The sequence below is a fragment of the Orbicella franksi genome, chromosome 3 (assembly GCF_964199315.1).
Source record: "Orbicella franksi chromosome 3, jaOrbFran1.1, whole genome shotgun sequence".
Lineage (NCBI taxonomy): Eukaryota > Metazoa > Cnidaria > Anthozoa > Scleractinia > Merulinidae > Orbicella > Orbicella franksi.
This window is the reverse complement of record NC_138147.1, coordinates 28888871-28916566: the sequence shown is the minus strand read 5'-3', so window position 1 is coordinate 28916566 and position 27696 is coordinate 28888871. Positions and strand designations below refer to the sequence as shown.

At 38.9% G+C, this 27696-nt stretch overlaps 3 protein-coding genes across 7 annotated transcripts in view; 1 reads left to right on the top strand and 2 right to left on the bottom strand.

The window, feature by feature from the left end:
* LOC145481893 (uncharacterized) overlaps nucleotides 1-27696 on the top strand; it is a 287663-nt gene that overhangs the window by 986 nt on the left and 258981 nt on the right. The window lies entirely within an intron of this gene.
* Nucleotides 1-27696, bottom strand: part of LOC145481889 (lactadherin-like) — a 490145-nt gene that overhangs the window by 449344 nt on the left and 13105 nt on the right. The window lies entirely within an intron of this gene.
* Nucleotides 1-27696, bottom strand: part of LOC145481845 (dystrobrevin alpha-like) — a 37122-nt gene that overhangs the window by 5051 nt on the left and 4375 nt on the right. For 2 of the 5 annotated variants that reach the window (XM_081460399.1, XM_081460400.1), the window contains exons 3-18: nucleotides 25317-25384; nucleotides 24697-24777; nucleotides 23959-24172; nucleotides 23288-23373; nucleotides 21927-22006; nucleotides 21593-21670; nucleotides 21340-21457; nucleotides 20870-20924; nucleotides 20247-20286; nucleotides 19885-19956; nucleotides 18437-18567; nucleotides 14846-14980; nucleotides 12855-12896; nucleotides 11293-11308; nucleotides 10140-10243; nucleotides 9241-9448 (exon numbers count right to left, since the gene is read on the bottom strand). In XM_081460399.1, coding sequence (XP_081316525.1) covers nucleotides 9241-9448; nucleotides 10140-10243; nucleotides 11293-11308; nucleotides 12855-12896; nucleotides 14846-14980; nucleotides 18437-18567; nucleotides 19885-19956; nucleotides 20247-20286; nucleotides 20870-20924; nucleotides 21340-21457; nucleotides 21593-21670; nucleotides 21927-22006; nucleotides 23288-23373; nucleotides 23959-24172; nucleotides 24697-24777; nucleotides 25317-25384 — 1528 coding nt within the window. The other 3 variants (XM_081460401.1, XM_081460403.1, XM_081460402.1) reach the window with 3 other exon arrangements.

Here is a 27696-nt window from a genome sequence, read left to right as displayed (position 1 = left end):
AAAAAATATCAGAGGCGGCTTACGGCTGTTAGCATGCCTCCAGTAATTTTTGGCAAAATTTGAGAACAAGAAAACACGAGAAAACAGAAACTGAATTTTACTAAATGACCGAACGCCTGGCCACAGGCGAAAGAACTTATACGAGCAGAAAAAGCAATGCATTCTTCTGCCCGGCAAAACGAGCGAGTGAAGTTTTTCCAACTCTTATCCAGCCTTGAAGGCAAAGCACGTTGCGCACAATTTTTCCCGCCAAAAAAAGCGCCGCGTGTACAGAGAAACACATCGGTAATCGCGAGGGCGAATTTCCTTTTTTAAGAAATTGACAATGTAAAACAACAACACTTAAAAAAACAACAAACCATTACCTTGAAGGAATTAAACGTAAACGGGACCGCATCATAAGAACACCCTCCAAACTCTGACAAAGTCCTTGTCACCGTGCACGAAACGCAGGGCGCTTCAAACTTGGAGGAAAACATCGCCAAAAAGTTCGTTACAACGAAGAAAAGCACCGCAGAAGATAGTGCCTTGTTGTCGTTGCAAAAGCTAACGATTTTCCGCATCGAAATGAGTTTGGTCTCCATAGTGAAATACTCGTGGTGGCAGTGAAAGCAGAGAGCGGCCCACTTGTACTTAGAGTTTTTTTTTCAAGCAAATAAGAACTACAAACTCCACATATATAGCACGTTTTCCGACATGACGCAATAGCCACTCGAATATAGAACTATGCAGTAAGTAGCTTTTGTGCGATGCCGAAGAAAGATAAGAAGTAGAATAACTCTTACACTATTGTGTTGTCGTTTGAAGCGAATATCTGGCATCCGCTAAAAGATTCAAAGTTAATTTTAGAACAGTTAAATAGCGGTTTGACACAAAGTTTTTAAGAGCTTTATTATTTTGGACCTTGTATGTAAATCTTTACCCCACCTAGCGACATTCCACCATCAAATGAATACCAGCAAAACAGCAAGAATATTTTTGATAACCGCCGAAGACTAGCAGAGGATCGAATGATTCTGCTAGCATGAAGAAAAACAGCTTTCTCTTGATTAACAAGAAAAGGAAAAAAAATCTACCAAAGAAGGTATGTCAAAACTACACTACTTTTTCAACTACGAGTTAGAGTATCAGGTGAAAGCATACCTCTTTATTTCAATTGTTTTTCCCTTTTTGCTCGGCGACGCATGACAACTAAAAGAAACCGGAAGGGAACACGCCCGCTTGCACGTATATATATTTCCTAACTGAAATTCCGATTTTAAAAAGAGTGTCGGATCAACAACCACTAACAAGTAGCCAACACGAATGCTATTGCTACCCACAAAAATTTCTACCTTTGTACTACGACACCTTAACAACTGCACTCGATGTAAAACAGTGAAATTTGCGGAATAATTCCTCGAAGAAAAAGAATGAAGTCGACACGGCAACACAGAAAACCTCAAATTTAATAGAATTCTAAGATCTTTTCATTTTTCTCAGTAGAGTGAAAGATGTATTACAATGTACCTCTAAAGTCGTCTGTTGGATTGTTAGTGAAATTAGAGTGCATTACCATTCTATAATAAACTGAAGCATTTCAAGTTGATCGGAAAAGAGGTTCTAAATTGGTCTTACTCTTGAAATTGCGCTGGAAATAATATTTTTGTCTCTAAATAGTACATCTTAGTTTAGGTTTTTCTTTTTTCGCTATCTCTGCATATTTTTCTTATTAATATTTTTTACTTCTTTCTTTTGTTTGGCTACTATAGTATGTAATTGTTATCTATGACAATACTTTCACAACTTGAGATGAAAGACTTGAAGACTACAAAAGAATGCACAAGAATTTTCTAGATGTCGGGTTCTCGTCAAAAGTTACTTCGCTAAACCAATATCAATACCATTAGAACGAGCCTCTTTTAAACTAATTAGCTTGCGGCAAGCCAATAAGTTAATGTAACTTAACCTGGAGGGTAAAATATCGCGACAATATCAGACGTTTTAGAGATTTGATGCGACGCCAATCGATTTGAATCTTGAACAGCCGCCAGCCAGTTGACTTGTGAAAGGAAATGGCTTTTTCGCCTCAATGGGTTTCACAACAGCGGCAATTTGGTGTTTCATTAAGTCAATATCCCTAGCTGATGATTTCCGCTATTCTCATCGCCTTTTTATCGGAAAATCTATCGATATGGGAACGAGAAAATAGATCTTCATCATGCTTTGAGGCCATAATGGCGACCCAGGCGAATAACTTAACGCCACTCCGCGATCGGGGAGCCTCCGGTGATTGGCTTACTTGAGTAACGTTCCATATTAGGCATTCTGAACATGTTTCAGGGTCGGTAGGGAAATTCCAACATTGGCTACACTTGAAAACGTTTCAAATGTTGAGGTTAAAAAGAGATTTGACGTTTTAAGATAAAGCAACGCCTTAAATTTAAGACGGAGATGATTTCGTTCACTCATACCGGCTAGGCTGGAGAGAGTCCATCAAGAGAACTAGGGCAGAACTTGGAACACAAGCTAAAGCCACACTCAAGTGAGCCAGACTCAAATGAGCCAGTTCCTTGTTTGCTATACATGCAGTTGCTCTCCCACCGCCCACCAACTAAACGCTTCGCAATGGCACATGCAACTAGTTTGATATATCAGTTTGATAGATTAGTATAGACCAGTTAAAAGTATACTCTGTAGAAGTAAAGCTTGGTAAAAATATGAGATATTGGTAAACAGCATGGTTTTTTTTTTTGTTTTGTTTTTTTTGGGAAACGTTTGTGTACCAGACTGATATTGTTGCTGAGGTGTATTCGATCGAGTATCTCGCCACCATTAACCGTTGGTTTCCATTAGAGTCGAAAAGAGGGAATTATTATTGGTTTAAAGAATGCACTCAAGATTTGCTTAAAGTAGCCAAATATTGGCAATATCCCTCCCTGCATAATTAAGTTCTTTGTCGAATATTACACCGCATAAGTTGTCTTCAGAAAAAACAAAACCTAAAAATAACTTGGGTTCAAAAAGAAGCCAAGGGCAGCTAAACTACTGATTGTATCTGCTGAACCAAATACATCACAATTAATATCGGAACTAACTTAGTTATGTATCTTGCACCTTTTACAACTTGTTTGTTTTTCCTTGCAGAAATCAAAACAATTTTGGAGAAAAGAATTTTGGAGCTACTTCAGGCATATAACCACAATAATCAGTCTATAATTTCATCCCAGAGGCCATCGAGTAAGGCTTGAGTCGAGTTACATTCCAGACTGCACCCATGCAGTAAATTGAAAACCACTGTGGAGTATTTCCCAGCGGTGCTGTTGATTATGTAATGCATAGTTCGAGCATTCGAGTTTAGTATATACCACACAAGTGAATAGTGCTTTTCGCGCGCTCTGATTGGTTAACTCGGAAGTGATTAGCAAGTACTATTCACCTCCGAATAGCCGGCGCGAGAGATTTTTAAATTTCCGACCGCTTGTCACACATGAAATAACGTTTTGGTCCGCTAATTATTCAGCTTGTGTGGTATATACTAAAACAATTATTCACCTCAGTGTCGGTGAAAGTGATGGATATTTACCTCCACTTCGGCGAATAATTGTTAACTATAATAAGGTGAAATTCTGGCGTGCAGAGATCATTCCAATGAAACCTACTGACCAGTTGTTTCATGTGCACTGTTTTTAATGATAAACAAGCTTTTTCTACCTTTCGAGTCTTTAAATGAAACGGTATTGTGTCACCATTCAAATGAAAGCAACTGAGCAGTACTTTCAGGTGGCACTTTTCTAACTTTTGACTCGTAGCAACGTTCTCTGTTGTATGTTTGTTTTAGGCTATTTTGCGGGTTGACCCTAGGCAAAACCTGGCAAAATACTACAGGTGGTTGTGTGTGCTCATACAACTAACCAATAGAAGCAAAGCAGTTATGTAATTCATGCATAGTCTACGAGTATAGACAAGAGATGTGCAGTGTCAAGGACCTTCAACATAAATTTTAGCCTGTTTCTTTGCTTCTTTGATGTTTACCGTGCTTCTTAACCATTTCCCTCCATTGACGCTTCGTAGAAGCCATATCGTGTGACAATAAAACTGAAAGCAACTGAGCAGTACTTTAAGGTGGCACTTGTAAAAGGCATTTCTAACTCTTGACTCGAACAGGAAACCATATTGTGAAAGCAACTGAGCAGCACTTTCAGGTGGCACTAGATAAATTTCTAATTTTTCAGTGACTCGCTGATCACAGTCCTTCATCTAAAAGCTACTTAAAGGTACTTTCATGTGCAAGGTCAGTGAAAACTATTCAAACAAAAGTTATCAACCAATTGGTGCAAAAAACTTTGCTGTCTTAACAGTTGGTGTATTGAACTTAACTGGAGCTTAATATGGGCTTTGCATTATTTTTAGTGAACAAAACAGGAAACGAACTGACCTTTCCTAGACAAACAGATTATAATTACCACATTCTTAGTATAATAATGTCAAGCACAAAATTAGGAAACGCATACAAATACTACTGCCTGATGATGTGGCCTTTAGAAATACTGTTCCAATTATAGTGTGGAGTGAGAAGTTTGACAGCACTCCCACACAAACAAGCAATAATAAAGGATCGTAAAACACCGTCTAGCCAAACTGGAGGACTCTTGAGTCGCTGTTCAAGCACAGATAATTCACACACTTCCAACCGATGCCATGACGATTCACCATCGAGACTAAACACTTTAACCAGTTGCTTAAAGTCACACAACTACATTTTGATTCTGCATATCCCGCTGAATTTTCAGAATCCAAAACGAAATTGAACACAAACTAGCCTGCTCCAGGCTCTCGGTCGGTGGGGACGATCGAAAAAGCAGGCGGGCGACGAGCGGGGTCTGGGAGAGAAAAAGACAGGCGATCCCGCTCGCCGGCATTTATAAAAGATCTTTAGGAAAAAGAGGATGTCAAAATGACATCTTTCAAGCATAACGTATAACTACGTTCACGTCACGAACAACATTTTGTTGTTTCCATTTATTTCTCTTAATCTAGAGAGAAAGCGTTTGATAACATCTCCATGTACTATTCAATTCACTTTAGATATAAAGGCGCCGAAACTAACGCTTATATAAACCATGCTCAGCTTGTTTTTCCAGTCTGTATGGCGCGGTTTCCTTGCTTTGGCCAGTCGAGGAGTCAAGTCACCGTTTAGCATTCAAACAAAACCACTTTGAACCGAGTCAAACCGAGTAGGACCGAAATATGCCGTACTTGACCAAATCCATCCGAACAGATCCGAACTAACCCAAACCTCTCGAGTACAGCCGAACTAACCCAAACTAAATTAGACCCATCCGAACAGAATCAAACCAAACAGACTACAAGCTGACGTGGCAACTTTCGGATTGCTCGTGCTATGTTTTGATTGGACAATAACGATCGGAAATTTGTCGAAACTTCAACGAAAATTCGCTAAGACGGTACTTGTTCCTCGACTGTACTTTGCTCCGCTCGCCCTGCCAACATTTACCTGCATTACTTTTTCCGAGAAGATTTTTTAACAAGCTGTTATTTGTCTTGACATAAATTTAGCGATTCATATTAACACGATAATATCTGTATATCATATTCTACCCAGTATCCTCATAATTTGTATATTTATCATTGCCAAAAGAATAGCATATTAACTATCACTGCCCTGATAACAAAACACAATTTCATTGTGGAAAAGATTCTATTAAAAAAAAATTCAAGATACTATTATTGTTCAATCTCCAAAAAATACATGGAGCGAAACTATCACTCTTAACCTTAACTCTGATGACAATTACAAAACAATAAAAAATAACAATTTGTCGGTTTCCTTGGCGAACACGACGCCAAAAAAAAACAATATTATTTGATTTCTTTATAAATCACGTGACCAAATTTCGATGGTCGCGTGGCAATATTCCTTTACAATTCATTTATATACTCTGGCTTAACCTTGTAAATCCACACAGAGTGGGTGACATTTTAACTTAGTATTATTACACAATGAGGCGCAACCATCTTGTAATGTTAAGTTATAATACAAAAGGCGAACTTAAAAAAATTCCATTTGAAACGAAATGATAAAAAAGCTCCAATACACAATTATAGTGTACACCAATATATCGAGTAAATCTGGCCGGCATCGAAAATGTTACAAGAAACAGTTAATTTTGCTTAAAATGTTAACGCTTACAATTCAACTTATTTTTCTTGGGGGAGGGGAGGGAGAGGAACCACAGGTGAATTACTTATGTCGGCTTAAAACGAGAGTTAGTACACGAACTCTGGACAATAGTCACTTATAAGACATTAAGTCTACCTTTCTAAAGCAATGTTTTCAGTTGTTTTAGCGACATGACCTACTTCAGCCTAGTTCTATACAATGGCGACCCAAATAACGGCTGCATAGGAGATTTCATTGCAAACTGATTAAACATTAATTTGCGATCTTGATTTTTCCTCAATTATTTATCATTTTCATAATACTTTTTCAAAGTAAACCATGATTAAATTGTAACAAAACGTAGGTTACCTCATACAGAAACTTCGCTTTTATCCCTGTCCTAATCGACTTTTAAACAAACATCAGCAATCACAACCCACGCTTTTAGCAGCGAGGGGTGCCACAGGCAGGATTGGGGAGAGACGCATAGCAGCTGGTCGCTTGCGTCGTCACGCAACGCAGTGTTACGTGACGACCCAAGCAACGGTTTCACATACATTGATCTTCTAAAACAGGCCCTTAAAATTATTCAACAGTTAAAACTGAACATCTTCTTGTCTTGAGTTCAGATGTTTTCTGCCTGCAAGAGACAGAACAAAGTGGATTAATAAAAACAAAAGCATGAGCTGTACAAATTTTGCAGATATTTCTCTCAACGTTTCGCCAATTTTAAGTAAAATGTTTCAAAGTGTTTCTGACTTTTAACTAGAAATAAAAGTAAAACAAAAGCAGTAGGCTGGATGCAAACGTAGGAACACAACACAACCAAGACAAATACTGTTTTACTTTCTTGCTTCAAATCTTCCCTTCCAAATCTAGCCAAAACAAAGCAACTGTGATTTGGGTATGGCAAATAACTGCCTTTATAAGGTGTATTTCGTTAATCCACTTTGTTCAGTCTCCGTTTACAGTATTAACAAGATTTTCGATATCTTGGTGTGGTTTGTACAAGTAAAAGTACAAACCCACACCGAAAACAGTCACCTGGATTAACAAGGAAGCAAAACGACACACTTAGATATCCACCCCAACCCTCCCCCCACCCACCCCAACCCCCGTCGTTATCTCGCTGGTGTGAACTAGGCCTTATAGTTAACAAAGCAAGCCACGAGTCTGAATTACGAAGCCCTCCTGAGATCAGATGCATCTAAGAATAGTTCCCTAACAAAAGGCTCAAAAATTGTGTTTAAACAATGCTTAGGATACATCTTGCCCCAAGAGAGCTCCGTAAATCTGGCTCCTGATCTCTCCAAAAGTTACCAAGTTTGAGAAATTCTTCCATTTCCTCGTTTTTGACAACATGTACATGTAACTTTAAATACCTCCTTTTCATAGTAATGGAATAAATCATTTTAATTAATTCAATTGACCAATAAATATATTGACACCCATTACATTGTAGTGTTCAAATTATTCACTGTCTCACAAGGTTCAATAGCATTCGTTTGGTTCGTCTTTTCTGTTTCAAGTCAAGCCACGTTTTTCCTTGCCATTTTTCCTGATGCTGTGAAGACAATTTTTTGGCCTTTTTCACGGATGTTATAAAGATATTTTTTACCATCCCCTTACAACAACGTCCAGTGAAACGCGTGACTATTCAGCGAGCCGAGTAAAAGCGTGACAATTCAACGATAATACTTTCCAAGTTTAAAAAAGCGCGACTGTCCCAACACCAAATGAATCGCGTGACTATCCAACAATTGCCACAAGCCCGCAGAGAGCGTGACTATACTGCACATCACAGGAAAGCGTGACTATCCCATAAGCAATAAAAAAGCGTGACCATTCCGAAAGCGGCCAAAAAGCGTGACCACTTTGCAAGCCAATAAAAAGCGTGATTATTCAAAAAGGCAATGACACTCTAAATGCACCAGCAAAGGTGTGCATCCCGAATGCCAACGGACAGTGTAAGTTTTCCGCAAAACCCGCACGATCTAGATCACCCGTAACAGCAGCTGCCGACATACGCAGACACTAAATGATTTCCATCATAACAATCCACACGAACAATAACTGAACGATTTTGAGAATGCCAACAACTACGCACTAAGACCAAAACGAAGTGCTTCCGAAAGGTGAATAAGCGAACACGCTTTGGTCAAAACTCCTTAGGCTGATTTACCTGTTAATTCTCAACACAATATCACACATCACGTGGACAAGTGATAAGGATGAACATCAAGTGAGTTAGTATGTATATTGTATTGGCATTATCGGACAATCTAGTCCATAATTTTAGCGTGTGTTAGTAATTGTACATTTCCTTAAACATTTTCTGAGATGGCTTTGGAGTCCGATTCTTGATCGGCAGATGCGGTTTAGTAAAGAATGCAATATTGACCAACGAATTCTCCGAAACTGACTGAAAACTGACGGAGCTGACTCTTGTATTGCCGGACAGTTCTCAATGCTTATGTGACGACGTGTTCTATGGAATCATTCACCGTCATGACTTCGATCATCACGCAACGTTTCTGGAGAGCTGCGTCACGTGAGAGGCCAAATAGCGGCGGCGAGGTCTTTCGGAGCGGAATACAGACACGGCTATTCCAATACAACACTAGCCTAAACAATGCTCGGAAGTGATCGTTTCAACGAAACCGTGTGTGTGCTTTAAACATGACGTAAATCAATAAATTAAACTCTTAAGAAAACAGAAATACTTCCAAGAAGGTTTTGAAAAGAAGTCACCTTTAAAAGTGAACTCAACGTGATCAGGTCACCGGCAGACATCTTAAGCAATGAAAACTTGTAACTGAAGAAAACCTGAGACTCGACAATGTTCATTTCATTGCAATCTCTAAACTATCCAAGAGAACAAAAGGTGCCCAGAGCATTATAAGCCTTTTTAGCATGTCTTGTGCATCCCCTGAAGTGTTAAACAACTTGTAGAAGATACTTCACCCCATGTACGTGACATAATCACAATTTAATAGGACACTTGCCTGACTTAACGTCTTAAATATACATTTACGGAAACGGTCCTATCTCGAGCAGTTAATACAAGCGCAACTTACTTTGAGCAGGTTCATGAGTCCTTCCAGCTGTACCATCAGTTCTCGACGACTCTCTTGCAGTGCAGACATGCGCAATTCTAATTCATCTTTTCGTTGCCTTAGCAACTTGAGTTCGGCCAGTAGTTGAGGGTTTTGAGCGATCTGAGCCGCTGACCTCGATGTCTCCTCATGTTCATCGCGCAGGCGTCGAATTTCTTTCAGAAGAAGCCTGTTGAACAACAACGACAATTTTTTTAGGCGAGAGCGGTATTTTGACCATTTTTTCCGAGTCGCAAAACGAGTGGTTTCATTTACCCGTGTGAACTTTGCCAGAAACGTTGGTTGCTCGATTACTACGTTGATGGCTTTGTAGCGTTGTAGCTTTGTTGGTTAACTTTCCTTATGCCTAAAGTTTAGGACCATGCTTGCCATGATGAAGCGCTTCTATCATTTCATAGGTTCGTAATGCGTACATAACCCTTACTATAAGCCTAAATATGGGCCATAGACGACTGCCATAGGATACCATGGGCTTTGAATATACCAGAGAGGTTTTGCATTCCCAGGGATACGAAACTCAGGGGTGTGCAATTAAACTTTTGAGGGAGGGGGGTTACTAGGTATAGGCATGAACTTCCTTTTAACCATTTAAACCTAATTTTTTTTCTCGCGACCTGTGTATGCATAATACTTTTTTCTCCGCGCAACCTGCTTTTTTCGGCTCACTGAGCGTGCGTGAATGTTTCTATTTTTCGGCAGGTGTCGTGTGCATGCAATTTTTTTTTTTTGGACAAGTATGCTTGCAGGATTTTTTTTTTTTTTTTTTCAAAATCCCCCCCCCCCCCCCCCCCATCCCGTCCCCTTGAAAGTCAAATGGTGCACCCCTATGTGTCCTAAACAGATTCAAGATAGACAGGCACCTGTTTTTGTTTTGGAGAGTCTGCATCAGCTCTCTCTGTTCCCTGTTGGCGTCAATGCTCGACTGACTCGGTGACTTGCTCACCTTATTAGCAGGTTTCTGGCGCTAAAAGCAAAGAAATTGCCATGATTAGTTACCAAGTTCTTCCAACCAACGCAATACGAAATGCTTAAAGACCTGTAGGAGGAATCTACATTTTGAAACTTAGGTGTATACAGGCCAATCACAAAGCACACAGACAACCACGTGAAACAACCAAAACTCAAAGTAATTGCATGTAGCTGACGAAAAGCGCGGGAAAACGAGTGCGAGCGAGTCACGATTGGTTTTGGTTTTACTTGTGATTGGATGAAAAAGTGGCGCGAGTTTTTTAAGCCAATCGTGAAGCGTAGTTGATGCAAAACCAATTACTTTTCGACACTCAAGTGAAAACCGCTCTGAAGGTGGCACCAATCTGTTTGGAACGCGTTTCATCTCTTGTACACCGTGCGTATTAACTCGTATGAAAGAATCCCCTTGACATCTAGTCTTGATTCATTTATTAAGGAATTATCGGCAAAATGCCTTCTTGCCAGTCACTTAATATTTTACAGTAATTAAATTACCCAAAAATTAATAACGTAACTTGGGAGATGAAAGTTTGATTTGTGACAAAAAGACCAAATATCGATAACCACAGCGGAAACGTATTCAGGATGCCGCTTTCAATTCTCCTTTCGGGTTTTAAACACCTCTTTCACTGCTAGTTCAGAGAAATTGCTGTTTGATCAGGATAGTATTCTTTGGCTATTTGATCTTTATTCTCAGTTTCAGTTTCTGTGAGGCAAAGCCCGTTGGTAATTTTGGGTTCAAACGGATAGTAAAAGCAAAATATTAAAATTTCTAAATTTAATAAAGAGCACTATTTACACAGTCAGCGTTTTCTGAATAATCACATTGACAAGTGTAATAAAACTACACATAAAAAGATTTCTAAATTTAATTAAGGTTTTCTATTCACACAATCAGCACCTGAGAAATTATCAAATTGATGTGTGCTTTATCTACAGCAAATCGACTTCTACTGTTCGTGAAAAGATAGAGAGAATTTTCTTTTCTTTTCTTTACTTTTTTTATCAGCAAATTATGACTACACAGGATTATTGCATACTTACCGAATTCGCCGCAAGCCTGTTCATTTGTGAGCAAAATACAAAAAGATAAAGACATATGGTTAGATAAGTAAAGAACAGAACGCTGCATAAAAGCAATAAATTAGAGCCGGCGACACTAAGAGAGACTTTTTTTTTTTTTCCTGATTCAAGCGCCAGGTGGGAAAATTACATTTATTAAGAAAAGCTGCGGATAAAGTAATATTATTTTGGCGCTTTCGCTGCATGGGTAAAGTAAAGACTGCGAGAAAAACGCACATGAAGCCGCGAGGTACGGGAATTTCCCAGCTGCAGTTTAACGCAAAAACCACGGAATGTAACCAAAAAAACATTGGCGGTTTGATTCTTGAGGATGTCCGTAATTGATGAGGAAAAAATCTACACACAGCAGTCAAAATATACCCGTCGAGTCAACAAATTCGAGTCATGACTTAATGAGCAAGCCACTATTGAAAGTAAAATCATGATCCCAAATGATGTGTTTTAGTTTTATTCGTTTTCAAAAGTTCATTAGCGAAGAGACGGTGTATTCAAATCGAAATCTGTGGTTGGTTGAGATTACATTAGAGAAATTACCTCTTTTTCATTAACACTGAATCATTCCGAAATCACCATGGCGCGACGCGACCAACTTCACATCGATGTGAAAATAATTTGTAGCATTGTGAAGTGCGTCGTTTATTTTATTGAGAAAATCATGCAAAAACATGCAAACGTTTTATTTCCTTTCTTGAAGGAAATTGATGTATTAAAATTACGGAAAGCGCGCAATATGCTTTCCTAGCGAAAAACACAACAATTGGCCTCAGTCGGTGCGATTTCGCCTAGATTAAAAAATGCGCTTATTTAACACACACCTCAACATCAAGCTTCAGATATCAATTCTCCTAGCAATTCACACATTTCTTTCAATATCAATTATGAGAATTTCATCGTACATCAAAACAAGACAAAATAATTTCACAAAGCGAGATTGGGTGAAAAGGGAAAAAGAAGATATTAATTCACAAAGAGACGAAGTAAAAAACAAACCCTCCCAGCTTAAAAATATTCCTAAAATACAAACACATTCTAGAACCTAGCATTAAGAAAGTGTCCGACAAAAGCGATGAAGATTAATTATTTCAGGCCTGCCCTGAAAAAGCTCGACAAAAATCTGTTAATTCGAAGCTTGGAAATTAATCCGCATTGATGTAAGGTGAGAAAAAAGAATTTCAGTATACAAAACCTTGTTCGAAGAGGAAGCAAACAGAAAGATCAACTGAAAGGGTTTTTGAAAGCAAGGCGACCGTGGTATACAAGTACTGTGCAAGAAAAGGTAGAAAATAAGAAAACAAAGCCACAAAGCAAGATAAATTGGAGATCTTATAACCATATATATGAACCTACTGCAGTGATATCTTCCTGATCGCGCTTCACTGAAAGAATACGGCAGTTATTCACCGGCAGATACTCAGGCATCCTCAAGACCCAACCCACTACATGCTAAAGGGCAAAAATATGGGTTTTCATAAACCTCACTTAGCGTTCTACCCAGTCATGAAACACGGGTTTTATTAACTTACCTAGCCGCATATCTTGATATCAGCTTATGCTCATCATCCATTCTGGAATTAGACAACAAAAAAGCGTGCTCAAGACAACTGGGAATGGAGCTACCGTTTGGCATACTGATAAATCTCTGTATCGTGCACGACGAATTGAACCCGATAGACTTTGTCCTCTCAGCTTCTTTGACTTACTCAAGGCGAGAGTGTGTTTGGGTGTACTTAGTATCGTTGGCGATCAGGTGCTAATAAAACATATCTACATATCCATAATGAGTTTTTCAAGAAAAGAGAAATAAATTCACTCACTTAAAGAAAACACACATTGTTCGTTTCATTGGTCGAGGCCTGTCATCGAAAAGATTATGCCAATTATCGCCACGGGGAATCTGCGCCGCCATACAATAAAACGATAAATTCATGTCTGCAAGGTGTGTGGGAAATCTTTTTTCCCATGTATAGCTAAATGAGAACAACCTAGCACTGAATAATGAACTACAATATTAGTGTTCGACGCAGACGCAAGTCTGCGAAGATATCTGATGAAATTCACGATCGTAAATGATTACAAGCCACAACGAAAACAAGCCAGCAACTCTAACACAGTTTTTGTTGAATCACATCAGAAGAATTTAAAACAAAGAACAGTTTTTGTAACAATATTCTCGATTACTTGTACAACAAAACTACATGTTTCGAACCAGATGCTCTCAAGTGTTTTTCACACGGAACAAATTTCTCCGTTTCACTTAAACGCTCTTGGAATCTTGATTGTTTTGATCTTCACACATGTCAGAGATGTCGCTCAATTCCCATTGCTCACAGCCATGAATGAAATTAGACGTTTCATAAATTTTAAAGAATCACATCCGCCGTCCTTGATTTCCATATGGAGGAAATGAAGCGAACCTCTCACGCTAAATTAGAAGGAAAAAGAAACGACAAAACATCGCTCAATTATCGTTTTACTGTTCACTTGGCCGGAAGATTTCTTTTCTCTTTTAAAAATTATGTAAAATGTGAAATATCAAATGATCATTTCGCAATATGCATTTTCATATTAACTTCCGACAGTCGCTCTTTTTGTGGTTTCAATATATATAGTGCCGCTAGTGAATCAATGGCTTTCTAAGCAGTTCAAGCGGTTGTTTGCTTTTGATTTTTCGCTTGCTATAATAAGAGCACGCGCTTGTGCAACGAGCTCAAGCCAATCAGAGAAAAGGCTTACTTGGCCAATCAGCTGTAAGCTGAATCTAACTCTGTTCCAGTTTCACCAATTTTTTCCGCGCTTGGAAACGGTTACCGTCTTTAAGCTCAAGTGCTGTGATTAGTTCATTGCAACACAGGTAGCCGCGCTGATTGCATTTGCCATGATTTCAATTTTAAGGCAGTGATTTATTTGAAAACCACTCTCGGAAATGAGCGTTTGCTTCTGTAGATTTTAACCAGCAAATGAGGGACTTTTTTTCAACTAAACGTCCGTTAAATGAGAACTGTTCAATGTCAAAGTAATGGTTCAATGGATTCAATGTATCAATGGTCAAAAAACCAAACACTTCAACCGTCGACAACTATCCCTCTCTGCCCCCTCTAATTTCAACATCCAGATTATGAAGACCCCGTTGTAGGCTAAAGTCAGTCCGTTATACAAGATCCACTTAAAAGCCAATCTTGATGAAAAAATTTCCAACACGTTTCCGAAGGTTCTAAAGGCACACCGGAATATGTCATATCGCATGTTCGTCAAAAAGATTGGCATGAAACTAACGACCATCGTCACTTTCGGATTTCATTTTTCTTGCCGCTTCTTTCGGAGAATAACAACTTTCGGCCGGTTGCCACTTTAGCGGAAAGCTAAGGCGTGTACTACATTGAGGGCCGAATCAGCGTCGTTGTCAATGTCGGACCTGTCGGAATTTGACGGTTTGTTAAGAAAACTCTTGTCAGACACAGGATTTCCATTCTCATCCTACCCCTGACTTGACAAAAACCAACAGCATTTTGCTCACCTTCCGTCCAAGTCCTCTACCATTTTGGTCGGGTTTGATGAGGCGACGGAGGACTCCACTGACTCGGGAGAAGTGGGATTAGAGACGTAATCCACATACTGATTGGGTCCGGACAGATCTGAAGGTAACGGAGGTCTGCAAACATAAAAGGAAATGAGTATTTAGAAGAGAAAACCAAAAGAATGTCCGAGGGGTTAGACTTCTGCAACGTAAAGAAAATTTATATTATTTTACACTATCATAAGTTTCGTCCAAGACTTGGGTTCAGTTTATAGGGTTTTTGTTTTATCAGAAATTCCTTAACACGAGAGTTTTGTTACTAAGGGAGGTTTGTGGAAGGCTCTTTACATTGGGCTTCGTTAAATGTAACTTAGGAGCTGCCATGTATCTTTTTGCAAGTTAGAACTTCGCGTTATAATGGAGGTGCCATGTACCAGCTCTAACCCAGTATGTCAGATGTAACCACCCTGCAGCTCTGAAGCCATCACGCATCACCACGTTCACACATCACCACGTGTCACGCATCACCAAGTATCACGTATCACACGTGATCTCTGTTTGCAACAACAGACAATCGACAATTTTCGAGTGGCAAACTTGAAGACACCATGACTTAAATTTCGGTGTTAGTTGTGTCAAATATAATATAGATGAACAAGTACAATGTTGAATAAGATATATATTTTTTGAAAACAATGTAGACGTCAATATATCATTAAGTGGCAAAATTCAAGCTTCTATAAAATTCTGTAAATTGTCAAAGCTGGAGAGAAACTTATTTCACACAGTAGGCTTTATTTACTTCAGGTTTTTGTTTGTTTATCTGCAAAATGCTCTGGCATACAAAATGATTGACACCAAGCTCGAGTAAAAAGAACTGGACTATTGCCATAACAACAATTGACGGGGCCAGCAGATAAAACGCGCCAAGGAAAATCACCTACGCCAATCTCAACTGGTTTGGATGCCAAATCTGACTGGCTAAGGGAAAAACACTGCAGTCTGTTACGTCATCAATCAAGTCACTAAGAAAAAAGCAACTTCACAGAAAGTGTTACTTGAGCAAGGATTACAAAACATCGGTTTACAAAAACACAACAATTTACAGAAACATAGAAGAAGAGAAACGAATAGCCTAACTTCTGTATGTGTCATTATGTCGGGTGATGTTTGTAACGTCCACAAAGACGAAAGCGTTACAATGACCAGACAAATACGTTGTAATCATATGCCTTCAGACAAAATAGAAAATAAACAACAACATTAAACGAAACAACAGAAAAGCCGCGAAAGTATCGCTTGAAGGCAAAACAATTGCTAATAAATTGTATTTTGGTTTGTGTTTATAAATAGGAAATAAATTGCATAAAACGGAAAGTGGTAAATTCTGTTTTCAGTTAAAACCGCTGTTTTGCCACGTAAGGCATTCAGAAACATGTTCTCGACCATTGTCTACTTGGAAAAGAAATCGTTTTATATTTCACCGAACTGAGTGTGCACAAAGTTGTTCTGATGAATACGTAATTTCAAAAAAAGCTTGTAAATAACATAACGAACAAGACATGGCACTCATAATCAAACGCGGCCAACTTCGGCACGAAAGCAAACCGCTTTGAAAACAAACGTTTCGTACCCAAAAGCAACATACAGGCCAGACAAAGGCATCTCTTGTAGGAAAGCGAGAGAATATAATAATAATTTTCAATTAAAACTGTTCACTTACGTTGAAGCAGCACCTTTAACGCGAACTCTCAAAGGACGGGTGAAAATGTAGCACGTCTGGTTAGCGTTGGGTTTTAACGTTATAAAAAGCCGCTTTTCCGAATGTGAATCACTGCTACCACTACTACTACTACTGCTACTCCCACTGCTGGCTGCCGTAGAACTGGTAGAACTCGTAGAACTGGTACAATTCGAAGAACTGGTCTTGCTAGAACTACTAGCACTTGAAATCTTGCTACTTGAACTGCTTCCGCTGGAGCTACTACCGCAAGAATTCATCTTTGGTAATTATTCGTCATTTATCGCAAAAAACTGGTTGCAGCGGAAACGAACCAGGCTATAAACCCATTTGTACGCTGTGAAACCCATTTCAAACAACAGAAAAACAACTCCGGCCTTGTGGAATCCGAGTATTATGGTACTATGCAATGTAACAGAGGACACTGAATAATAACGTTATATCAAGTTGATATGAATCATTTATGACTGTTTTTTTCGTTCAAATCACTGTCAGATCAAGATTAATTATTTACGACATTTTGCCCAATCACGGAAATGCAGAATTCACCAGACTGTAACAAAAAATAATCGACGATCAAACTAGAAAAATATCGGCGTGTGTCTTTCGGGGAAAAGCGGGTTTTAATTTGGTTAATCAAGCAAAGCAGATATGATATCTTGAACAGTCAGATCTTGCAAAAAAATCTTTCATTCTCGTCCCCTGGCCCAAACAAAGGAAAAAAAAAACTCACGTACTGAAGCAGACAAATTTGTTAATTAAACATCAAATTCACTCATCTGAAATGATGTACAAAGAATTGTCTTAAGATACTTAAGAGGGCCCGGTCATTTTAGGCATTTTACCCAACAATTCGTATCGTTGTTCTCTGAACCTCGGGTTAACATCCAAACTTAGAAGCAACATCACTGTGAGGGGAATGTGGGACAGGGGGCGGGGGAATTATCCGTTTATTTTTTTCAAGGGCATGTTTTCCTCGGAAGAACGAAATTTCGGAAAGATTTCTCAACTCTGTTGCAGCCGGTTGTAGCACCATAACAAACGTACGGTGAACAGCGAAGAAAATTGTACGCGAAGCTAAATAAGGAGAGAGGATAGAAATGAATAAGATGTGATTTGGAAGCGGAGTTTTCGACAGACGGTTGTGTCAGACGGAAGAAGATTGTTCAAAACGGATTTGAAACGTTAGAAATTATTTATTTTCTCAAAACAGCGCACTGTTTTTCAGACGATGTTAAGTTAATGTCGGCTGGCTCCCAAGAGCCTACTGTAGCTCAGTCGCTGAGCTGGGAGAACTCTGAAATCTTTTCCGAGTTTTATTGATTGACATCTCTCTCTCGAGAAAAAAAAAAAAAAAATCAGCATCAATTGATAAGGTATCTAAACCAGCGATTGATTCATCTTATCAACTGCAAAGAGGATACCAACTTAACGTCAATAGCGTGTTTACTCAGTGTGTGGTCGATCTTAACACAAGAATTAAATTCTCAGGCGAGTTCCCTTTACCATTGGGTTGTTATGAAATAAAAACAAGTGTTGAGAGTATCTTAGCCGATGTTACTGCAGCCCTCCCCGAAAGAAATAATCGGAGAGACCGTCTCGCCGATTTTTTTCTTTCGGGAGGGGCGGCTGTGACACAGGCTAAGAATATCTTTGTCGGTGTTCTGCCAGTCTGTCAACAGAAGTTCACTTTCTCACCCAAGCCCCGCTCCCTCTTGCGTTTCAGCGCGTACATCCCACGCGTCGAGTTAATATTTCGCTAAGCTTGCCATCTCGACGAACTCAAAACAAAATAGTGGGTCTGGGGACAGACTAGTGTTCTACAGTTACAGAGAATTGCCAATACTTACACAATGTTGGTGACATCCAGCGTCTTGCTAGGCTCTGGCTCTTTCGGGAAGTCTGGCAGCGAAGGGCGTTTCTTTCTTCCACCTCCGCAGAGAAACTTACTTCGGAAAGAGCTCCCTCTCTCACCAGCATTCTACATGCACATAAATAAAGACAAAGCAAATACCAGTTACGAGATTGCGACAAAAACAAATACTAAAAGTGCCGATAAGAGAATTTATCTGTAACTTTTCTCACAGTTTTGTCGCAACATAAAATAAACAAAATTTCCTACATGTAATGTAACATCCCTTCAAATGAACCCGTTTGCAATGTTTTTGTTGCAGCAAGCGCTGCATAAAGTAGAATCAAGCTCTACTTTTCACAACATTTACTGCAGCGAAAACGTACTGTAGCGAGACATGTTCACTTCAGAGGGTGTTGCTAAGCAACGTCTCGAGCTACTTGTCTCGCAACGGCGGAACAAAACATTTCTAAATACAAGTTGCCGACAAACAGGACCACCAACGTTTTCTCCCCCATACCACCAAATAACGTTAACGTTCGAACTTAGAATTGATTGATATGGATCATTTTTGTTGAACTTATAAACTCCGTTCAACTTAACTAAAACACTATTTTAGTGAAAGATTAATTAAGTGCGCGCATGAAAAACATGGTAAGTTAAACTAATCAGTGAAAGAAACTTGGAATAAAGCAGCGACCACACACAGAACATGCATAGATCAAATAAACAACTGCCTTAGTAAACATGAGCATTTCAACAGCTCGTTTGTTCACTTGTTTTTTTCTTAGCCTGTTTATACATGAACATGTATAGCCTTTTACGATAACTGCAGAAATTCTCGCGCGCTCATTGGCTAATTTTCATTGTCAATAGTCTGCGGATCCACTCGGCTATCGCTTCGTGGATCCACAGCTACTTTGACAATGTTATGATGTAATTCCTGATCAATAACAGGACAGACGCATGAAAAACTCACGTCAATTTGTTAACTTGACTTCTGAAGGCTGGTTTTCACTGGCATACGAGCATAGTAAGAATAATGATGTTGACAATAGACCAATTTCGATATATTAAAATTCAGCCTGACACAATAGACCTCAGAACGAGGCTCTGGGGAATAAACCCCACAAACTCTGTATTTATTCCCCAGAGCCTCGTACTGAGGTCTATTGTGCTAGGCTGAATTTTAATATATCAAAATTGGTCTATTAGCACCTTGTTAGGAAACAAGAGATGCTACAGTGGGTCTGTGTACATGTATGTTGCTTATGCTTATCCCCTAATGAAGAAGACTCTTTCTTGAAGCTGATTTTTCACATATGGCCAGCGAAATATAAGCCCTCCCCCCCCCCCCCGACCCGCCCACTACCAAAACAAAATAATTTGCCACAAAAATCTCCTAGACTGTACAAGTACAACCTCTTGTAAGTTAAGTCAACTCACCCAAGTGGAGTATTCTCGAACATCGTGATCATTTTTATGTCCTTGTGACGCTTTACCCCTCCAAAAGCAATCCTGTAAAGTTAAACTATTGATCAGCCTTTATTTTACTACAACTCAAACCCTGGGTGCTCAAAGTATGGATAAACCCTCCCCACCGGATTAACCACTATCCACCAGTCCGCAAAGGGGAAATCCAGTTCTTGAACGACTGGCCTCAGGTTTAAACGTGGGGCCAGTTGTTCACGTGACCTGACGCATACAAGAAAATACCTCTGGCATTTTTTGGGCGGTAGAGAACACGTAACACACGTGTGAAAGCGGAGCTGCAGGGTTGAGGCTGTTACAAAGCAAATGAAACGTACCTGACATAGAGTATAATTGTAACAAAGAAGACACTTGTACCTTAAAAACAACGAGAGAATGTTTGTAAGTTGGTTCAGCCTATTAAAACCAAATTCACTACACGTATAATTATGGGAATCAACGAATTTAAATTACATGCGTAAGTGTTATAGCCACTGTCAAAAGAAATTAGAAACTGTACGTTTGTTGACATATAGGCATCCCTGGAGGGTACGTTTGCACAACCAAGGAACAGAACTAGCAGTAACAATCCACATTTATTTACAGGTTCAAGAGCAGCTTTGCCAAGATCCCGGCCTGTGAACAAATACAATGTGCTGACTTTTCCTGCTGTTTCCCACTACTGAAAAGTTAAGAATGTGGAGCCAACTGTACATGTATGCTGACCAGTATGGAGATCTGGAACCAAGATTGAACCAACCAAAAAACTTCAAAGTGACAACATTGTTTGGCATATTTTACTTAACAATGATCTCACATTTTGATACATTTCCTAAAGCCTATGTTACAGTCACCCTCCTCCTCTCTCCGACTTTTTCTTTTCAGGGAGAGGCGACTGTTGGTGACACAGGCTGCATTTCCTACTTTGACAGAGATCTGAAAATAGGAAACATTATTTTACCTAAACCCAACCATAGGCTTGGTCTTGCATATCTGACAGGGAATTTGATGTTCACCTGAAAATAGGAACACAAGTCAAAGTCAATAGTTTCACTACAAAAGAAGAAGCTTCTAAGCTACTCCTTCTTTTAAATTTTAATCATGGACACAGATCGCTCAAACAGTTTTATTTTAAGCTACAGTAACTGACACATTTTTTTATTATTTTAATGACAATAATGAGGCTGAAAAAGCAAGTCCTCTTGAAGTTACACTACAGAGAAGTTCACTGCGTCGTGAGAAATTTATTGCTTTCTCCCAAGCAAACCACTTGTAACTTATTCCAAAACGTACGTTCTACTGGTTCTCACGAGACAAGACCTCGTCTCTGGAGACAAGACTCCTATCTCATGGGATGAGACTCTCATCTCGAGAGAAAAGAGACAAGGGGTGTTAACTTACATGTACTTCTGAGCAGTACTGAATACTTACATTTTGCAGCGTTAGCCATTTTCTGCATGGTTCCCAGCCAAACATAACAGTGAGGAGCATCACTGCCCATGACAAATTCAAGGAAATTTAGAAGCAGGGTTTCATTCCTCTTCCATGGCTAATAAGGGACCAAAAAAAAAAAATACTTATGATTAGTTGGATGCTCTAGACACTTGACTAAATATCAAGTGTTTACAATGCATTCAGATGTGAAAAAGATTCACACCATACTGATACATGTCACTATTCTTACCCCATCTGGCTTGAAGAACTTATTTGCCATCTCTTCAGAGAAACCAAACGTCGGGGCCTCACCGACAGCTGCTGGTAGCTGAAATGAGTAATTTAAAATACATCAAAGGCTGCATAAGCCACTATGCCTCTCTTCATCACGAGAAAAATGGGAACCAGCGGTACCAGGCTTGTGTTCACAAGCTGCACACACAAATAGCTCTAGGTCAAGTGTTACCAACAAACAGCAAAGCGCTTACATCAAATAAATTGGTTTCTTTACATAGAGTTTACCTAGGTGTTGCCATTTTTTCTCGTTACATAAAATTATCATCAAGTTGAAAGGAAAGACAAACCTGAAGTAATTCTCTGAGATAAGCTTCAAACTTGGGAAAGTTCAACAGTCCATTGTCATCTTCTATTTGAGAGAAATGGTCTGGGAAACAACACAAAACAATGAGACTTACAATTATGCATCAAAGTCAAAAGGATATATGTATTAACAATGTTGCTGTGCTTTCAGTGATATTTAACAATTAGACCCGTAGCCCTTGCGGGCTATGGGTCAATAGCTATTGACCCGTGGCCCTTGAGGGCGAAGGGTCTAATTGTTTTAGTATAACCCAACTAGTCGGACAGAAAAGGTAATAATAAAGTTAGCAAATGCAAGTTGAAGAAATATTTATTTGGGAATAATACGAAAGAAAGCGTCACGCTCAATGGCGCCAATTTCGCTACTCGAGGACTTTACTAATAGTCCCCTAGTAGCATAGCCAATCAAAATGCAGGATTTGCATTAGTCCACTAGTTGGGTGATACTAATTCCAGTTATTATATGGCTGTCTCACAAGGACTGGGAACTACAGAATTCACGAATTTGATTGGCTGAAATCAATAATGACCCCAGTCTAGATTTTCCAATCTAGACCGGCATCTAGACTGATTACATTTTGCGGTGAAAAAGTTGCAACTATAATACAAAAATATTGACTATTTTCTTCTTAAAATGTTAGTAGAAGTGCCAAAAAGCCTGATCAGAAAAAAAAAGGAAACAGGACGAGCAAACTTTGGCAGATTTAAGTTCAGATCATTGCCGTTTGGAAGCAAAATGTCAGCTAGTACAAACCAGTTGCATAAAACAAATTGAATTTTGCTTATTTCCCATATAATAAACATCTTATTAACAAAGCTTAGTCGGTATGTATGGGAGAATCTTGACCTTGGTCATGTGCACAGAGCTCACTGCGTTTGGTCTGTACTCACAACCTCAGTCAAGATTCTCCCATACAGACTTTCCACTCGGTTAATAAGAGCTAAATATTAAATGCCACATCTCCCAGCCACACTAAAACCATTAACAACTTATCATTGCCTTCTAGCTAACTCAATCCAACCAAAAATGCAGGCTGCACAGCTGTCAATAAGGGCTACAACACATAACACCTACTACAGCTGAGTATGTTTGATGGGTGATATGTTACATGTGAACTTGCCTATAGCTGATACAATTCACCCAAAAAGTAAGGTAAGTTTGTTACGAGTGTGAAGATCATTAGGCTACAGGTGTCTAAAACTAACTTAATGACAACCCTGGGCAGTACCGTACATGTATTTCTTGCAGTTATAAACAAATACAACCTGAACATAACAAACATCACTTGATTTTTCAGAACACACACACCTTGAATAAGCTGATTTAGTCAAAAAAGGTACTTACATCTCAATTTATCTACCAGACGTCCAGCACAGAGTGTGGAAAGAGCAGTCTTCACTGACAGAACCCTAATCCTACCTATGGCATCACTGAAAACAAAAACAAAAAAAAACAGCATCATAAATTGCATTGTATAAACAAAATATTTCCATCCAATTATATTACCCTGTAATCTAAATAGCGATTGGGAGATAACAAACAAATTTTTCAGACAGCAAAGCTACTAAAGCTGATATCCCAGCTTGCCTTTTGGACTAGCAGTTCTCAAATTTTGCTTGCCCTGGGCTAGTCTTAGACAGTTTAGTGCCTGAGCCCTTGCCCATCCAGCAAGTGAGATTGTAAAGTTACTTGCCCAGCAGGAAAATCTACCTAACCCGGAAAACCAGAGAGCACTTTTTTCAAGCACTGAATCCAATGCAAATTGGTGTTCCCAGTTCTAAAATGATTCTTCTCATGCACGTCACTGTTAGCATGGAATGAGACACAATCCATCTTCAGGCTGGTTAAAAATACATGTGGGTCTTTCTTGTACACAGGCCCTCAGTTCCTTGCTTACAGTATTTTAGTAAGATTTTGAGACCACTGAAGCAGTGCAAATCTTTGCTTTTGGTATTTAAAATAATGTACTGTGTCAATTCAAACTTTTTTAACTCACATATTATTTAAATTCTTACCTGTCAAATGCATATAAAAGCCAGTTTGTCACCAGACTTATGGACCGTTCTACATCAATGTAGCTTGTTGTGGGAAGCCTTTTGTTCAAAGCATAGAAAATGCTGGAAACAATTGCTTCAAGCCTTGTTTCATGGAGCTCAGTGTTGTGATCAAGAGTGTTGAGGCCATTTTCTCGAAATGCTTCAATCATGTTGTAGACATCAACCAAATGCACTATACATGAAAAACAAATGTTAATGAGAGTTTATGGTTAGCTGTAATTTAATTTAAAAATTGTGAAATTTCATTTGTGGAGATGCGGTGGCCATGGTTAATGGTTAGTATGTCGGTCTCCAGATCAAATGGTCAGGGTTTGAGCCCTGGTCAGGGTCATTATGTTTTGTTCCCGTGCAAAATGCTTTACTCTCACAGTGCCTCTCTCAACCCAGGTGTAGCAAATGTATTATAAATAGGTACTGGCAAAGGTCATGTTGGAGGTAACCCTGGAATGGAACAACATTCAATCCAGGGAGAGCAAAAATTTATACTCCTAGTCACTTTTCGCCACAGGAAGTGGGATAAGCTCGGGATTTATGGGCTACTGTCCTGACCACGCTTCACTTATTTCACTTTTCTTTTTAATTCGACACTTCATTTACATGGTGGTATGGATCCACCTACCCCTGAAGTTTTCAGGAAGTAGACGTTACCTCCACCAATCAGTGACTGAAAGACACATTGTATCTTTAATAACTTACAGTTTGTTTTGTTCTGGATGAAAAGCAGCTTTGCTGCAGTCCGGTAGGCGGCAAATCTGATTTCATCAAGACCTTCCTCATCTGTAAAATCAAACCACATTAAATTTAGACCAAACGGATAATACTCTACATTAATGTACATACTTAAGTGTGGATCACATTACAAGTACAGTTTAAGTCAGAGAGTTCTTGCCAGGGAGAGGGACTGTGTAAGTGCATGTAATATATTATACTGTTAGTACCAATGTACAAGTATTAAATAAGTAATAAAAGATTGACACCAACAGGAAGTAAAGAAAAGTCTGACTACAGGTATTTAGTTTCTTATTGAGCTGTGTCAGCAGGCAAGTGAAATACTTCTATTAAAGTTATTTATCATCTTGAAGTTGATATTAAAGGTAAATTAACCACCAAAACGAGTTTGTGAAGCGGATGAAAGTCCTTCATTTCCTTAGTCAAAGGGCCAATGCTTAAAACATCAGCTTCACAATCTTGAGAACCATGATAATAGTGGAGAATACTGCCTTAAGGATATAAATTTTATAATGCATAGTTCTTAAAATTGCTTAATACTTCCATTGGTGCCAGTGTGTGGGTTACACAAAGGTATTTGTACATACTCATTTCATGAAACAGGTCTTGAAGGAGTTGATCAGCCTCATCTTTAGGGATGGATTCATTCAAGATGCTGCAAAGAATGCAGTAATTGTACTAATTAATGGCAACTGACCTGTATAATACATTTTTTTTCCTTTTCAAGACAACAATTAGATTAATAATTACTACTTGTAGCATTTCTTTAGTTTACAATGCACCTTGCTGGAGTTTACGGGGGAGGGGCAAGGCAGAATATTCCAAGTGTAACTGCTATACTGTTCTGAAAAAATAACACTTCTCCTTGGTTACTTCTGCAGTTACCATGAGTAAACACTGCAATGCTTTGTTTAAAATAATGTTTACTAGACTATACATCAGGACTCAAAATAATTTTCAGATGGTGGCCGATCATGTTGACTGGCCAAAGTAATTTCAGCTTGCCAACGCCTCGTTTCTGACCGGTCAAGATATTAAGAAAAAATTTAAGTAATGCTGGCCTAATTAAACCCACAAATATAATTTGTTTGTTCCAGTCATTGCTAGACTGTTTAAAGATTGGCTTGATACAAAGAAAAGCTTAGAACCTAACCAAAGATAACCATGACAGGGCTCAGCAGCTCAATGAAGTGGAACGGTGCCAGTGGAATTCCTGTCACCTGCCAAAGAAAAAGCATTGAACGGATGCATATTTGATGAAACTTCAAATTTTTCGATCAGTATATTGAATTCCATGAGCTGTTGTTTTGATATTCTACAAAGTATTTATGTCCATCAAAACGTAAATGAAACCAATTTTGGGCTGAAATCCTTTTTTTGAAATCCTAATTTTGGGCTTCAGTTACAACTGGGTAAACAAATATAGCCAAAGAAGAAGTTTCTGTTTCCTCAATTCTCACCCATGCAAATGCAAAACAAATCATTGCATTACTACGAATACAGCTACAGTTACACGACAACTGTTGGGAAGTTTCTTAATGATATTCTTAAGTGTAAGCCATAAAAAAGTCTAAACTTTGTTGTAGTCATATTAGAGAGAGTTTTCGTTCACAAAGAACTAATGACCATCATTCGGTAGATTTTACCACTGATAGTGGCTAAGCAACGAGTTGAGAGTGTCTCAAATTTCATTCACGAACAAAATAACTTCACAGATACAGATATCTACTGATAAGGCCTTTGGCTTTTTTGTTGGTACATAATTATTTCGTTCGTTTGGTAACAGTAACTTATCAGTTGGTTCTAAATATAAGATACTGGGTTCGTGCTCAACGTTACATTTATGGCTGGACAGAAATGAAGCAGATTACAAAATGTGTGTTTTGATGTCCCACAGTCCCATAGTGTCTAAGTTGGAAACAACTTGACAATCGAGCGAAAAGTTTTGTTTTGGCGTCTTGTTTGTTGATTTTTGTGCAGTGAAAGTGAAAGAAATGACAAATATCTTGACATCTGTAAAGCAATACCTTTGAAATATATGCCAACAATGAGAGGTGCTCTGTGACAAAAGTGTGACAGTCAGGCAAATCTAAGGCATCATGAAAAGCTGAATTTGAGCGGATTCCCTTTGCCGTACAGGAAACCTCTGCTGTTCAAAAGGCTGAATAGTTTTGAATTCTGAATTGAAAACCTCTGCCGTCCTAACAGATGAAATTTTTTTCAAACAGACAACAGCAGTTGTTCGAACGGCTCAATATTTTTCTGAACAGATAACCCCAGCCATTTGAACAGATACCCGTCGATATATGTTTTCATGTGAGAGATCATAATAAAAAAGAGATTAAAAATAATAACAGTTGAGGATTTGATTGTTTATTCAAGAATGAACAACATGACTGTCTCAAAATGATGTGACAGGTCAACATGACCGGTGAGCGAAGTTCTTGGCCCGTCTAATTACCATTTTGGCCCGATATTGTCTGTTGACCGGCTGTTATTTTGAGCCCTGATACATGTACATGCAATAACTTGACAGAAACACCGAACTAGCGCAAACTGTAGACATACATGTAACGATGGTGTGAGCAAAGGAAATTAAATAATACAGTGGAACCCCGCCTTACAACCACCCCATTAATACGACCACCTCGTTATTATGGCCACTTTATTCTGGTCCCAAAATAAGCTCAGACAGTCATTTTATTATTTAAAGAACCCCTTTAATACAACCACCTGTTAATGCAACCAATTTTCCATGGCCCGAAGGTGGTCGTATTAACAGGGTTCCACTGTACATTTTCTTCGGGTTGCAGAATTTTCTAAAAGAAATGGAACACAAGTTCTCAGCTGTGTTTCTATCGAGTTATAGAAACACTCATGGAAGTTAGGGAGAACTCAAAAAAGCCATGGAAATGCTCACCTGTCAGCTCATGTTCCCACGACATTTCTTGCTCTCTCAAACTTCCA